The sequence below is a fragment of the Callospermophilus lateralis genome, chromosome 2 (genome assembly GCF_048772815.1).
Source record: "Callospermophilus lateralis isolate mCalLat2 chromosome 2, mCalLat2.hap1, whole genome shotgun sequence".
NCBI lineage: Eukaryota > Metazoa > Chordata > Mammalia > Rodentia > Sciuridae > Callospermophilus > Callospermophilus lateralis.
In genome coordinates, this window is record NC_135306.1 from 26,931,655 (window position 1) to 26,946,990 (window position 15,336).

General features: G+C 36.5%; 1 protein-coding gene across 4 annotated transcripts in view; it reads right to left on the bottom strand.

Moving 5' to 3' along the window:
- The window catches only part of Slc44a1 (solute carrier family 44 member 1), a 185,292-nt gene that overhangs the window by 64,477 nt on the left and 105,479 nt on the right, over nucleotides 1-15,336 (bottom strand). For all 4 annotated transcript variants that reach the window (XM_076845732.2, XM_076845733.2, XM_076845731.2 and 1 more), the window contains 5 exons: nucleotides 11,998-12,137; nucleotides 10,632-10,818; nucleotides 9,407-9,572; nucleotides 8,511-8,667; nucleotides 6,772-6,855 (listed from right to left, as the gene is read on the bottom strand). In XM_076845732.2, coding sequence (XP_076701847.1) covers nucleotides 6,772-6,855; nucleotides 8,511-8,667; nucleotides 9,407-9,572; nucleotides 10,632-10,818; nucleotides 11,998-12,137 — 734 coding nt within the window. The remainder of the gene's footprint in view (nucleotides 1-6,771; nucleotides 6,856-8,510; nucleotides 8,668-9,406; nucleotides 9,573-10,631; nucleotides 10,819-11,997; nucleotides 12,138-15,336) is intronic.

The window sequence follows — 15,336 nt, forward strand, 5'->3', positions numbered from 1 at the left end:
AGTCTTCAGAAGAGAGAGTATATGGACTTAGTGATTAAAACTTTTGGTCCTGAGGAATTTTGGGGTTAGTGCTGACTTAAATGATTAGTATGGGCAAACTATTGTAATTGATGGAAAACTGCTAGACTTGAGGGTTTATTTCATACTGTGCTGCCTGTTAAACTTTTAATACTGAATCTTGGAAGAGAAAGTCTTTAACTTATGAGTATTCTAATTGTATGCTTGTTAGTTATTATGAACCTGTATGAAGATGATGTTTTGGTTGTTAAAAATTTAATTTGCCATTAGATGATAAAATTCGCTGATGAAAAATGAAATACATTTCAGAGCCAAGTGAAGAGAACCGTACTGAACAGGTCACTAACTGTGGTCCTTAAACTTTTTTTCAGAAATTGAACAGTAGAAAATTATAGCCTTCTTTGAGAATCACAGTGTAATTGTATAAATTAGGGTAATTTACTATCAGAATGTTACTATATTACATTTCTAGGTCTTTTTATTTGAAAAGCTAACATATAAACTATTTTTAAGAAATCATACTATCAAGCTTTTCTGTTAGCATTCATTCACTGCTTACTCCTTTGTATTGTCATCTGCCAGAGCTTCTTTTATAGATAGGAGGGAACAAACAGTTAACTACATAACTTCAGTGCTCCACATTTTTTCCAACTGGTACAAAAACTTCTTTTGAAACATTCTGCAAAATGCCTCAGTGATGTAAAAATAAACTATACTTTTGATCTTGTGTAACAGTAACCCTGCTGAAAAAAACGCTGAAGAACTGCCCTAGCAAGACCTATTCTCAAGGAACACAGAACAGTTCCCAGCTCTCACTAGTTTCCTAAGTACTCACAAAAATACCCATTTACCAATTTACTCTGGAGCAGGGATGGTCAAACCACCACCTGCGGGCCATATCTGACCTGCTGACTGCTTTTGTAAATACAGTTTTCCTAGATCACAGCCCCGCTCATTTGTTTACACGCTCTTGATACCTGCTTTCAGGCTACAAAAGCAAAACTGAGCAGATGTGAGAGGCCATGTGGCCCATAAAGCCACAGTATTTACTTTCTGGTCCTTCACAGAGAAAAATCTGCTGACCTCTGTTCTACCAAAGATCAATATCAACCTCATTTACAGTGGGACCACCTTCTTATCCTTTTAAAAATACAAACCACATGTGCTCATTTCAGGTTTAAATAACTTCCTCCACAACATCCAGTCTTTTAGCATCTTCCACAGTAATTCTTTAGTTTAACAATTTAACTGACCGAGCTCTTTAATGATCAGGGATGTTAACTCCTTATTTTCCATAGGACTAATGAACCAGTTATTAATAACAGATTTTCAGGCAGAAAATACCCTATCATATTTACTATTTATATGGATTCTGAGATACTTCCTAATATTAAAAGCGTCATTATGTCCAGACTCAAGGAAATGGGATGACCTATTTAAACCAAACCCCAAATGAGGAACAACCCATTCTCACTGTGCTGTTTACCCTTTCCAGGTTCACCAAGAGCCTCCTGGAAACTGGAGACAGAAGCAAAAGAAGATACAGGCACCCCCATTCTCTCTCCTCTTATCTCTGGCCAGCTGACTTCAGCAGGGGGCCTAACCCTTTCTAACTAAACTATAAAAGGTTCTGAGTTCATCTGAGAATTATTATTCTTCCCTTTGCTTCTTTCTTTCCCCCGCATCCTGCTGAATCCCATCTGCTTTTGGAGCAGAAGCCTATTTATTTGTAGACAGGAAGGAAGCTTCCATAATGCCTTTTCTCTACCCGCAAGTTCCAGGGTAGGATACTCTTACAGGAATTTAACCATGCTGGCATTAATTCTGCCAATCTGTGCACCACCTAACTGGAAAAAAAGTCGGTGATTATTTTGCTAGTTCTTTCACCTACTCCCAGGGCAGGAAGATGAGCTGTGTGAAATACACAAAAGGTCAAGATGATCTCTTCAGGAAGAAAAATGTGCTACAGATCACAAGCAGGACAAAGAAATTTCTCTGTTTCTATACCTCCTAGTCTAAAAGGGTTCAGGCTAAGGTTCTCAAGAAGTTCTGAGTGGTTTTCCCTAATAACTGTTCTCTGAGCTTTCTGCAGACTATTTTTTGATAGTCCACCTATTTTCTCAGACAGCCTTCCTTAACCTGAGCTAAACTGCGCCTGAGAAGCATCAGCTCAACATTTAGCCCACACCAAAGATCTTCTCAGGCAGCACCCAGGCTTGAGATCACCCAAATCCCAGAAGTGAGATAAAGGATGACCAACATCCAGGAATCTTTTTAAAAAGAATGCATGATCCCCAGTGACCCCTGGTAGTATTTTTGCATGACAAAGTTTAGAGGAAAAGTTATGGTTATGTGGAAAAAATTGTTGAGGCAAAGGGTCTCCATGCAGATAATCAAGACTATTGGACACCTGTCCCAAAGCACAATTTCCACACCTTTTCTTTCTTCACTGAAGGATACAGAAACTCTCTTAAAGTTTAAAATACTTATATAATGACTCCCTTTAGAGGGGAAAGTTGGACAGCAGTAGTAAGAAAAGGAGAATATAATATGGGCAACTCCTATGTGGATTCTTATAAATTGAGGAAAGTGAACTACAAATATTCCTTTCTTATTTGGAACCAGGGATGGAGGGCCATGTTATGGTCTGAACACCTGAGCTCTCCCCTAAACTCTTCATAAGTTGAAACCTAATCATCAAAGTGATGGCACTGGAAGGTAAAGATGAACCAATGGGATTAACACCCTCAGAAAAGAGGCCTTAGAGAGCTGTCTTGTTTCTTCCACCATGTGAGGACACAGCCAGAAGGTGGAATATATGAACCAGGAAATTGGTCTCATAGGGCACCAAATCAGTCACTGCCCTGATCTTAGACTTATCAGTTTCTCAACCTATGAGGAACATGTTTCTGTTGTATACAAAATATTTAGTTCACGATATTTTGTTACTGGAGCCCAAATGGACTGAAATAGGGTATGACAGCAAGCCCACACCAAAGGGTTTAATAAAAGTTTTGTTCAAATTCTTAGACTTTAAAAAAGTTCTTAGACCTTTTTAAAGATCATGAGAATTAAAAGTATGTTGCCAAAAGTATGTTATCACTTATAGATATGAGGTATTCTCCCAAAAGCTCTGTGTGAGAAAATGCAAGAATTTTCAAAGGTGAAATGATTAGATGATCACAGGTGTAACCTGATCAGTGGATTAATGCACTGATATGGATTAACTAGTGGTAACTGTAGTTGATAGGGTGTGGCTAAAGGAAGTAGGTAAGGGGGGGTGGCACGCCTTTGAGGTTTATATTTTGTCTCTGGTGAGTGGAGCTCTCTCTGCTTTCCAGCTGTTATAAACTGACCAGCGCTCTTCTACTATACCCTTCCTCCATGATGTTCTACCTTACCTAGTGCCCAGAGCTATGGAGTCAGCTGACCATGAACTGAACCTCTGAAATTGTGAGCCAAAATTAAACTTTTCTTTTCCTAAGTGGTTCTTATCAGGTCTTTTGGTCACAGTGATGAAAAAGCTAACTAAAATACAAACCTTAATTAAATGTTCTTTAAATTCATTACTTGTCTCAGTTTGAAACATGAAAATTTGATAAGTTTGAATATTCTCTATGCTGAACTCGTGTGTGTGTGTGTGTGTGTGTGTGTACCTAAAGGTACATAAAGGTGGAAGGCAGTGTGACATAAAGGAAAGAACTGCAAACTTGGATTTGAAACTTCCTCTACCTCTAGGTCATGTGATCTGTTACAAGATGCCTGTTTTAATTTTCCCATGTATGATAAAGGAAATAATGCCTGCCTCACAGAGTTGTGGAAATTGATAATGTATATAAGGTATTTAGTGTAGCACCAGGTATGCAGTCTACTAAAAACACATTCTCTGTAACTCCTGCTCTACACTATGTAGAGAAAAGCTTTATAAAATTAAGAGCTCATAAGTGAGAGAATAGATACCCTCCAATGTTGAAGGTACTATCTACAAATGGCAAAATAAAACAAGGCCTACGTGATCCAGTGCCCAGAAAAAAAACACATTATGGTTGTAACAATCTCTCTACCTAAAGTGAATTCTGTTAGACTAGATATATCATCACTTTTGTGTCATATTATGCACCTGCAGAACAAAGAGCAGTTCACAGTTCACTCTGTGTTTGCAAAATCTAGCACCTTTATTATAAATAACAAAAGGCCTATCAACACTCTTCTCTACAACTATCCTGTAAACTCTCTAAAGCAGTGGCAGCGAACTGGTGGCCCTTGGATAACACATATTGTGTAGCCCTAACATCTATTTACTCTGGTGCCCTCAGTTTGTTTTATTAATTATCAACATTTTAATAGCAGGAGGCAAAACATAGACTTTTGGAATTCTTAAAATATTAGAAAAGAAATAAATTGTCTATAAATTCTCACACATTGCCGCAGTCTGTGAGACTGGTGCATTGGTTGTCTTCCTCGGAGGGAACATGAGCTCTCCAGTTAACCACGGTCTCCAGCCAACTCCATTATCTTAGATCTCTGCCTGTTTCGTTCATGATATTACCTCAACTAGGCCTTGCATGTGTCTGGATTTTCACCCGTTCAAGCCTTCTGAAAGCCTCAGAAGACACAGCAAAAGAGAGGACAGGAGGAAACATGAAGGGACATTAACTCATCATTACTCATCTTCCAAAAACAAAACAGAATTCTAAACGGGAGATGCAGCATATGGAGCACGAGGCACAGAACCCGGCACACTGCAAACACTTAATAAACGTTAGCTGGTGGACACTCACCTAGCTGGGAAACATTTCATAGAAAAGTGGTTTAAAACATTCTATGGGCAACTCATTTCTATGCTCTCAACCTGTTGTGGCAGGAAGTTTTCTAATATATTGACCACATTTTGAATGAAACCTTTCTTATGAGCAGTCCCCACACTGTAGTATTTCATGTTCCCCAAAAGAACTACTAAGAGTTCGGAATTCTCCCTAAATCATTGTACACGGGTTTGATTACTATTTCAATGCTTCCTTTCAAACCTCAAACATCATACCTACAAAATGAAGATCCAAAATGGACAAAACTGGTACAAGAAAGACCAGCCTCATAAGACTTCAGTACTAAGTCAGTGACTAATCTTTAGCTTAGAGATATGCTGGAAACTCTAAATTCTTTTATCTGGTTACTGATTAGCTTGATGTTACGTTTCCTTCCTTCAGTATAACTGCATATCTCCTTTTGAGATTCTTATGTGTAGTTTTGTATCACCCTGTTTGTCCTTCTGAAACCAAATATTCACTAGTAAAACTCATAATTCATTCAGAAAACAAAGACCAGGAACTGTGTACCAGGAACTGTATTAGCTTCTGGGAAGATAAAAAAATAAGATTCCTGCCTTTAAGGAGATGAAAGTCTAAAGTGACAATAAAGAAGGATCAGATAATTCTAATTTCCCAGTATTTTCATGGGGTTGAACTGGTGTGTTGGAAGCTGTGGAGGGGCTGGGTGATGAGGGAAAGCTTCTTGGAGGTGTTGCTCAGGCATAGTCATTAAAGCTCAGTAGGAGCTGATCAGCTGTTGGAAGGAATTCATTCCAGGCACATCTGAGAAACTGCGAAAGCAAAGGGTGCCTGGGAAAGGTAGTAGGAACTGAGCCAAGGAGGCAGGAATTGGCCTGTCTCTCTGAGGGTAAGACAGATATGAAATGTAGTGATGATGATTTTTAGTGAATCTATCAACTTTTTGATAAGGATAACTTGGCCTCAAACCAAACTTCAAAGAATAATTTTTCAGATTGTCATGGGTGTTATTATTATTTTAAAATGAGATTCCAAACTCTTGTATATCCATAGAAAATATGTATTTTACTAATAAAATGTCATACCTATGTTCTTGTATTAACCATACAGCCCAATAAACAAAGTCCAGGCATGCTCAATACCAGGGCTCCAGGATTGGCATCCTTTCAGCTATCCTGGAGTGAATAGAAAGTGCAATGCTAGAGCTAAGTGGTGGGAAAATCAATCATTAGAGGTAAATGGTGAGAAAGTCAATTTTGTCTTTGGCTTATTAGACGAGGGCATCAATACATTAGAATTGATTTTTAGGGAATGGGAAAGAGACAGAGAGAGAGACAGGGAGGGAGGGAAAGGGGAGTATTCCACAGCTAATCCTACATGCTCAAATATAGAATGACAGAGAGTCAACCTACTCTCCCAAGAACTATAAGTGTCCCATAAGTATCAATTCCACTCAACCTTAGAAACAGCACTTCTTTGATAATATTTCTCTGGTAAACATCACAGTGCTTAGCAGTTGGAACAAAAAAAAAAAAAAAAAAAAAAGGAGCAACAGACAACACACTGGTTTTGAATGATAGTAGATAATTGCAAAAAAGAAACAAATGCCAATAGCTTTAAACAAAGCTTTCAAACAACATTTAAAATAATTCAAGAATGACAGAGTAAAGATTCTTAGATAATATTTAAAAAGCATGTGAATTGTTAAGAGATAAATGTCTCAGAAAAAACCTTAGTGACATTTTATTCATAAATGAAATTAAGATTAATATAATAATGAATCTGATAAGAACACATAGTAATGTAAAAAAGAAGAACAGGATTCAAGTACGTCTATATTTGATCAAGTAACATGTACAATATAATACCACAAAAAAACAACAACTTTCAGTTAAGTTCAATCATTTAATCTTGGGAGCAGAAACAACAATCTACTTTTGAAAGTGAAAGATTTAAAATATTTTACCTGATTTAAATAATTTAGGCACTTTTCAAGACACCAAAGGCAACAAATGCAAGACTTCAGTATACATCGTGCACAAGCATTTTCCTGGACAGAGGGAAAAAAGTGAAATAATTAAAAAAATAAAACAATCAAACCATCATATAGAAGACTTCAAATGTTAGAAAAATAAATGTAAATAAAATTTAAGAATTACAAATTAACTTCAAAACCCCCACATCTACCCTTATCTTCTTTAAAACAGAATGGCTGAATTGTTTTTAATTAATTCAACATTCATGTAGTCCTCATTGCATATATGATACAGTGAGGTATGGAAAGCTACCAGGGACTTACAATCTACTAGGAGAAGAAAACACTAAACATAAAAGGTTAGAAACAGAATATGGTAAAAATACTAAGTGTTACAGTGGAAATGAGAGAGAGAGAGAGAGAGAGAGAGAGAGAGAGAGAGAGAGAGAGAGGGAGGGAGAGAGAGAGAGAGAAGGAATACGAATATTGCATGGGAGATGGAGAGAATCAGGAAAGGTTTCCAGGGAGAGGTAGCATTTGAGCAAAACTAAGTTGAATTGCATGCTATTTTCTCAGTTAACGACAGGGAATTCCTTATATATTCTGGATATTAACCCATTGTCAGATGTACAGTTTGCAAATATTTCATCCTATTCTGTAGACTGTCTCTTCATTCTATTGTGTTTCCTTTGCTATGCAGAAGCTTTTGTAGTTTGTGGTAATCCCATTTGTTAATTTTTGCTTTTGGGGCCTTATCTAACAAATTCTTGCCCAGACCAATGTCATGGGCATCTCCTGTTTCCTTCTAGTAGAGTTGATCAGTAGGTATAAAGTTACTGTTGGATAGAAGGACCAGCTCCTAGTGTTCTACTATATAGCAGGGAGACTATAGATAATAATACCATATGGGATATTTCAAAACAGCTAGAAGAGATGATTTTGAAAGTTCTTACTACACAATAAACATATGAGGTGACAAATATGCTGAACACATGGAGATATATATATATATATATATATATATATATATGTATATATATATATGTATAAATGTATCAAAGGATCACACTATATACCTCATAAAAAAAAATTAAAAAGAAAAACAGGACCTGTAATCCTGGTGGTTTGGAAGGCTGAGTCAGGAGAATTCCAAGTTCGAAGCCAGCCTCAGTAACTTGTCAATATCTTAAACAATTTAGCAAGATACTATCTCAAAAACAAACTAACAAACAAACAAACAAATCAAGGGGCTGGGAGCCAGGCACTGTGGTGCACACCTGTCATCCCAGTGGCTTGGGAGACTGAGGCAGGAAGGTCATAAGTTCAAAGCCAGCTTCAGCAAAAGCAAGGTGCTAAGCAACTCAGTGAGACCCTGTCTCTAAATAAAATACAAAATATGGCTGGGGATGTGGCTCAGTGGTTGAGTGCCCCTGAATTCAATATCTGGTACCAAAAACAAACAAACAAAAAAACGGATAGAGAAGAAGATCTAAGGAGGAAAGTGAATGAGTCAACATAAGAGAAGCACAGGATGCGCTTGATGACCAGTGATTTGATGAATTTTGCCAGAGCATACAGAGTGCATGAAGGGAAACAAGGAGGAAGAACTAGATTCCACAGTGTGAAGACTCTGAAGAAAACAGTCACACACAACTTTTAGCATTGTTGGGTGCTTTAACTGGAGAGGTGAAGTGTGGCACGTGCCCATAGAAAAAACATTTTCCCCTTACCTTTCCTTTCAGCTGACTGTGAATGTACATAAGGATCATTCGTGGAATTTTGACTAGTGTAATAATGAAAGATCCTTTTGCCACAGTACCCAGGTGATAACGAATAAGGCGATTCACTGATGCCAGAATAGGTGTAAATGGCAAGTTCCTTTTATCCCTATTTTAATGACCAAAAAGATAATTAAAACAAGGCTCAGACCAGGGTGAAAACACAAGCATGGTTTAAAGCTCAATGCAGTGAAAAGTCAGTTCATTATTCTTATTCCAGCTTTATGACAAAATGGCAAAGTAATATTTTCCTAATGCAAATGTTATGGATACATCATGTAAAATTAATGTTTCATTTCCCTATGCTAGTTTCATGTGGTTCTTATGCTCTGTGACTTTAAGCTAAGTAAAACTAGCTTTCAAAGCTTTTATTAATGAATTCTGAAGGAGTTAATCATATAATAAGAAAATGGAATTTAAAAAGATGTTTAACATAGATCTGGTACCTCATTTTAATAAAAAACTGTGAAGATTATAGCTTTAATACTCAGCTCTGAAGTCAGCAAAGGGGACTCACAACACTTCTGACTCAAACAAATTACAAGTCCTTTGGTGGACATTTATATAAAACAAAAGTACATTTGGTATTATTACAAAGTTCACTTTTTTAAAAAATAAATTATATCCTGACCTGCTATTCTGATAAACTGAGACAATTATAGAAAAGGGTAAAAAATAAAATAATAGCCTTCTACTTTCCTACCTCCCAGAATTATCAGCTACAACACTGTCATATTCATTTCCAGTTACTTTTTTTAAAGAAGTGAAAGTAGCCCTGTTCCCTTTTCCTCCCCACTGCAGACATGAGCACTTAGGTGAACCCAAGTTTTCCAAGTACAAATTCTCACCTAGTAAAATAGTATGTCACCACAGCTCCTGCCACAGTCATTTGCTGACATGCTAGAATAAATTCACTGATCCAAATCAGGCCCACCACATGGTACCACCACATGTACTGCAGAGGCCCAGAAATTCTGAACTCCACAAAGCCTTGTTCGTTCTGAACAGCACTGCCTGGGAAAATGTCAAGGAAGGAAAGAGGCGGCATATAAAGTACAAACCAAAAAATGTGGCTATTAAATATAAGTTTATCTAATTTCCAACAATAGATCCCTTACCCGTAATCCACAAACTTCATGCTTCTACTGCTATTTCATTAAGAGACAAAAGTAACGATCCCTTAAAAAGGTTGTGAAATTAAACACATAATTAAGCATTTTGATTTCCTCAAAGGTACCATATAAAGCTTTTCAAAGTTGTTCTATTTGAATATAGTTGTTATTTATTACATTATCTGTTATTTAGGCATGAATTTTCAAACACTTCAAATGTTTTCAGAGCTAGGACTTTAATAGTAGTTATAGATCTAAATTATTAACTAAGTTTAGAAATTAAGATTTTATTCCTTGTGGTGAATGAAAAGAGAAGTTGCACACAAGTTTATTATCCCCACACTGCTCCTCATAATTAATTCTATGTAGGTTTAGCCTTTGATATTAAATAAAGCTACCAGCAAGTCGGAGAGTCTAACTATTGAACCGTATCATCTGCAGGAGCCCTAGTTAGATTCAGGATATTTCCAAACTTGGAAATCTCAAAGAACAAGTTGGTCTTTGACACTAACTGGGCTTTTAAGCAACTCTAGAGAGGTGCTGCACTCATTAGTTTGTTTCAGAATGGATCCAGATAGCTGAGCCAGTATAGAACTCACTTCAAATCCTTGAGCATCTTAAAACTAGGCTGCAATTTTATACTTTACCTGCTCTAGACCCAATTTTATACTTTACCTGCTCTAGTAGAGCATACTGCTAGGATGCTCTAAAAACCACAAATAAGAAGTAGATTACTGAAGAGCCAATACCACTGCTATTGGTTATTGGACCTTTAACAGCAAACTTACAAATAGTCCTCTCTCTGATTTTGTGTGTGTGTCTTGCTGGGGATTGAATCCCCAGGGCTGGACACAGGCAAGGAAAGTGCTCCATCACTGAGCTACACCCCCATCTCAATCTGATGTTTTAGAATATTTGAATATATCTTTCTCTAAGAGAAAGAAGCAACACATCTTCTTACCAGTGGTGCCAAGAAAAAGAAGTGTCATGATCCAGTATGCCCAAAACAAGACAAGAGCAAAGAAAGTCCAAAAGGGCTGGAAGACCAGTAGGGGCAGGTGAATGAAGACCTTGCCAGCCACGTGGAACAAGGCGATGGTGAGAGCAACACGTTTCCGCATAACCAGCATTATCAGGAACAAGATAACCTGAATGGGAAGAAGGGAGGGAAAGGTCCAGTTACTATTTTGCAGTGGAAACAAATGGAAAGTGGTAGAAATGTTTAGTTCAACCCTGGGGGTATCATTAATCTTAAACCTGGAAGTATCATTTTCTGAATCCCAAGAATACTTTAAATTGGGATCTCTCTTGAAGTAGTAATGGTTCTCAATTGTATTATGGTTACAAAGTGTCCTTTAAAGCTAACCATAGGAAAATTTTCAATTTATTAAAGCCAAGAGTTCCTCTGCCTTTCCCTTTACCCTTCATTACCATCAAAATGGGTTTATTTATCAGTCAAGATGAGACTCTTCATTTGAATAGGTATATTCTTGTCACTCTGAAAAAGGATGAGAGGACAATATGCCATCACCTAAAAGCCTGGGAGATATTTATTTGTATCTCATGTCTGTTACTGAACCAAGAGGTCCTTAAAAGTGGAGTCCCAGCAGATTCACCCTTTGCCTCCTTCCCCTCCTATCTCTACCCCTAGTAGGTCGCACACAGAACTGTACTTAAATCATGATTACAAAGTTATCTTTTGGTACAATAGTTCTATGGTGGCTTTATTTTTTTTGTTTTTGATGCTCATAAAATGCTTGGGATTGCTCCTAGAAATGGATAGATTGCCCCCACCCCTTTCTTCAGAAAGGAGATAACAGTAAACTAAAGATACAAGATAGATTATTTAACCACATGATAATTTATAATTTTACTGTGTAACACCTGAGCAGTGAATCTCACCTATATTTTTGATATAATATATATCATTAAAAGATAGGTTTGAAAGGAAAAAAATGGGAAAATAATTCATGAACAAGTAAATAGTAATATATTTCTCAACATACTATATACCATTAAGAGAATTGGTTTTTAGAAAATATATTATGACTATAATAAATTTATTCTTAGCAAGTGATAATGTAAAAATTCCAAGTGGAAATCTCTCAAAAAGCAGACAGGATAGAGCAAAATGTTGATCAAAAGAGCATTCGTTAATTAAGGAAGCCTCCAGCAGACTTGAAAGCATTTTGTATACTGTGGGACAAAAGTTTCATCTAATGGCAATCAGGGTTAGGACTGCAAAGGCTAGAGGTGAGTTTCTGCTTCATTGATGATCACCTGCTATTAAAAACAGAACTGAAAGATACAACTGAGCCTGTACTCACGGTGAACACTGTAGCTGAAATGGCGTAGATGAGGAGCGCCCGAAGATTGTCTTCAGCTATCTGAAGCTGTTCAGGAATAACCGTTTCTTTGGGAGACCTTCTTTGTTTTGCATACAGCCACCATAGTACACCTGTGCCACCTGGAGAAAAATAAATTGTTTTTTGCAATAATGAGCAAAAGAAAATCTGTGACATAAATCCTCAATATTCTGGACCTTTCCTGCATATCATCATGGGACTGATGCTATGGCAAACCATTAAACAGGGAAGTATATGGCTCTCACTTTTTGCCAGCTTTAGGAAAATACCAATTATTCCATGATTGTCTTTCACATTAAGCATTTACAATCTTTCAGTGTATCAAATAAACTACCTCCACATATATTTATCATTGACTTTGAAGCTGAGAGACAGCCAGTTAACAGGTACCTCTGAGAGAAAATAGTAACCCTAGTGCCTAGTGCCGATAGATATGGTCATACCACTGATTCTGTGTCAATGTTTGCACAATGAATAAATGAAGATCAAAGGATTAGTTCCTACCAAGGATAAAGGCAAAAACAGGAAATATCTGATAGCAGTGGGAGTCAGGGATAAGTATTTATTTCATCTCCAATGCTGTCTCATAGATTAGAGAACCAGACTGAAGGGGGAGGCAAGCCCAACTCCATATAAGAAAGCTGAATTATATACCATCATTCAATCCATTCAGCAGATTTTTTGAGAGCCTAAAGCACTTACTGTTCTATCTGGGGATGGAGGAGTAAATAAAACCAAGTCTCCACTCTCATTGCTCATGAGCTTATATAGTAACAGGGAAACAAAAAAATAAGGAAACAAGTGATAACACAGTATATTGAGTCTAAGGGAAAAATTTTGGTAAGAAGGATAGTGCTTGTGTTGGGAGGGCATTGCAATTTTATATAACACTGGTAAGCAAGGTCTCACTGGAAGGTGATGTCTGCGTAAGAGAATTGAAAGCCTGAGGAGAGAGAGAGAGCACAATCTATGAAATTATCTAAGGAAAAAATGTGTCAGGCAAAGTTCTAGGATGCTGAGGTGGGGCCATGGCTAGTATAGAGAAAGGAGGAGACCACTGTGACATCTGCAGTGAGCAAGGGGGAAAGTGCTAGAGATGTGGGCAGAGAGGTGGCAGGGAACTGGACCACCCTGAAAGGCCTTGTAGGCCACAATTAGGAAGGAAGATTCAGGGCAGAGCTGTGAGCTTATGTTGGATAAGATAAATGCCAAGGAGATACAAAAAAACTGGGCTAAGCTCCATGCACATCGACCTTCCTGCATCTGGATTCACATAAATAATTAATAGGTCAAAGGGAAAACCCACGTCCTGTTGACAAATACCAAGCATGAACTTTTCTTCTGTCGAAGATATAAAGAATTCAAAACAATTAGGAGTCTGTGAAAAAAAATTTCTTCCCATCTGAAATCCTGCAGATTCAAGAAAATTGTGTGGAAAACTATGTAACATATTCAAAAAATGGAAGGAAATGTGTTCTCTATAAACTGAAATAAAAAGTTATGGGGAAAGCTGAAGTTCAAGGAAAACAGATGAGATAACGATGATTATGTCAAGGAGGATGGGGATGTTCACCACATGCTTAGATTGGTGCTAAAAAGTGAGCTAATCACTTTATGGCTATCACCTTATTTAACCACAGTACTGTTAAGTAGTTATTATTAAGTCTACAAATGATGAAACTGAAATCTAGTAAAGTTAAATAATGTGCCAAATGTTATGTATGTAGGAAATGGCAGAACTATGATTCAAAATTAAGATTTATTATAAAACCTGTTCATGTAAACACAGAATTAGACACTACAGCTGTAAACGGAAATGAAACCAAATGTGGTAGAGATGGAAGAACTACAAATACAACAAAACTGGAACAACAAAATTCAGATCCTCATTGTAGGAAGTCAGGGACAGAACTGATAATGTGGAAAACTAAGTCAGTAATGTGAAAACAAACTTGAAGAACTCTCCTGAATATAAAAGAATATGATAAAAACATTGAAATGATAATGTGGAAGACAATGGTTGAAGAATAACAACTACCTTAAGAAAAAAGCCACTGAAACAAAAATGGTAATCAAATATAGAGATGAAGAAAAAATTTCAGATTGAAAAAAGATCCTCCCCCAAAAGATTATGGACAATCTTAAGATCCAGGATCAGAACCATCTTTAAATTATAAGGCTACATTAAAATCAAATAAACATCTAGGTAGGTGAAGCCTGCAATGAGTAAAGGAAAAAAATTTAGACTGGTCTCTGAGTTCATTTCTGAAATAAAAAGTACAGATACAATATTGTGCCTGAAGAAATTTTAAACCAAACAAACTCAAAATTCACATGTGAAGGAAAAGGCAATCTTAAAGAAACAAGAACTGATAAAATATATAGCCCACAAGTCCTCCATAAATAGATTACTTGAATTCCAGTCAATATAAAGATGAATTAAAAGTTAAGAATCCAAGAATTAAGGTATATGCAAACAGGACCAGTAGTTCCTAAAACTAGTCCAGGAAGACTTACATATGAATATATTTCTGAAACTTTTCAATGCAACTGTAAATAATTTTTTAAGATAAAAATGGTGAAAATAATATTTTAACTGTAATAATAACTTGAATACAAAAGCTCAGATTACTTGACAAGGCTAAAAAGTAGGCATAAGTAGAAGGGAGTAGGGGATACAAGGAAGAAAAGTTTATGTTAAATTTTAAAAAAGGCAGGGAAAAACTCAACATGTGACATTTTAGCCTTTAGTAATCATAGATTTCTTGATTACATAGTATTTTTCTGAAAGCACATGTTACCAATCATAGAAGAAAAAATATAAAAATATAAAACATATCATCCAAAGCAAGGGTGAAGTTAATCAGAGAAACACAGTCATATAGCAAAGATGGAGAAAATAAAATAAGAAAGCATAAATTTCAGTAAAACATAAAACAGATGACAATAGTAAAACCAAAGATAGCAGTTAGGATTATAAATGTAAATGAGGGCAGATATTTTTACTAAAAGTTCGAGTTTCATGTTCAGCTAAAAAGTTTTCCCTAAATGATGTATGTGTGTGTGTGTGTGTGTGTGTGTGTGTGTATACACATTTATATCTACCTATACATAAATACACAGGAGAAATGGTAACAGCAATCAAAAGAAGAGGGGAATATAGTTTTGAAATTCTTTAAAAAATTTTTTTTAGTTGAGTTGTAGATATCTTTATTTTGTTTATTTATTTTTATGTGGTGCTGAGGATCGAACCCAGTGCCTCACACGTGCAAAGCAAGCGGTCTACCACTGAGCCACAAC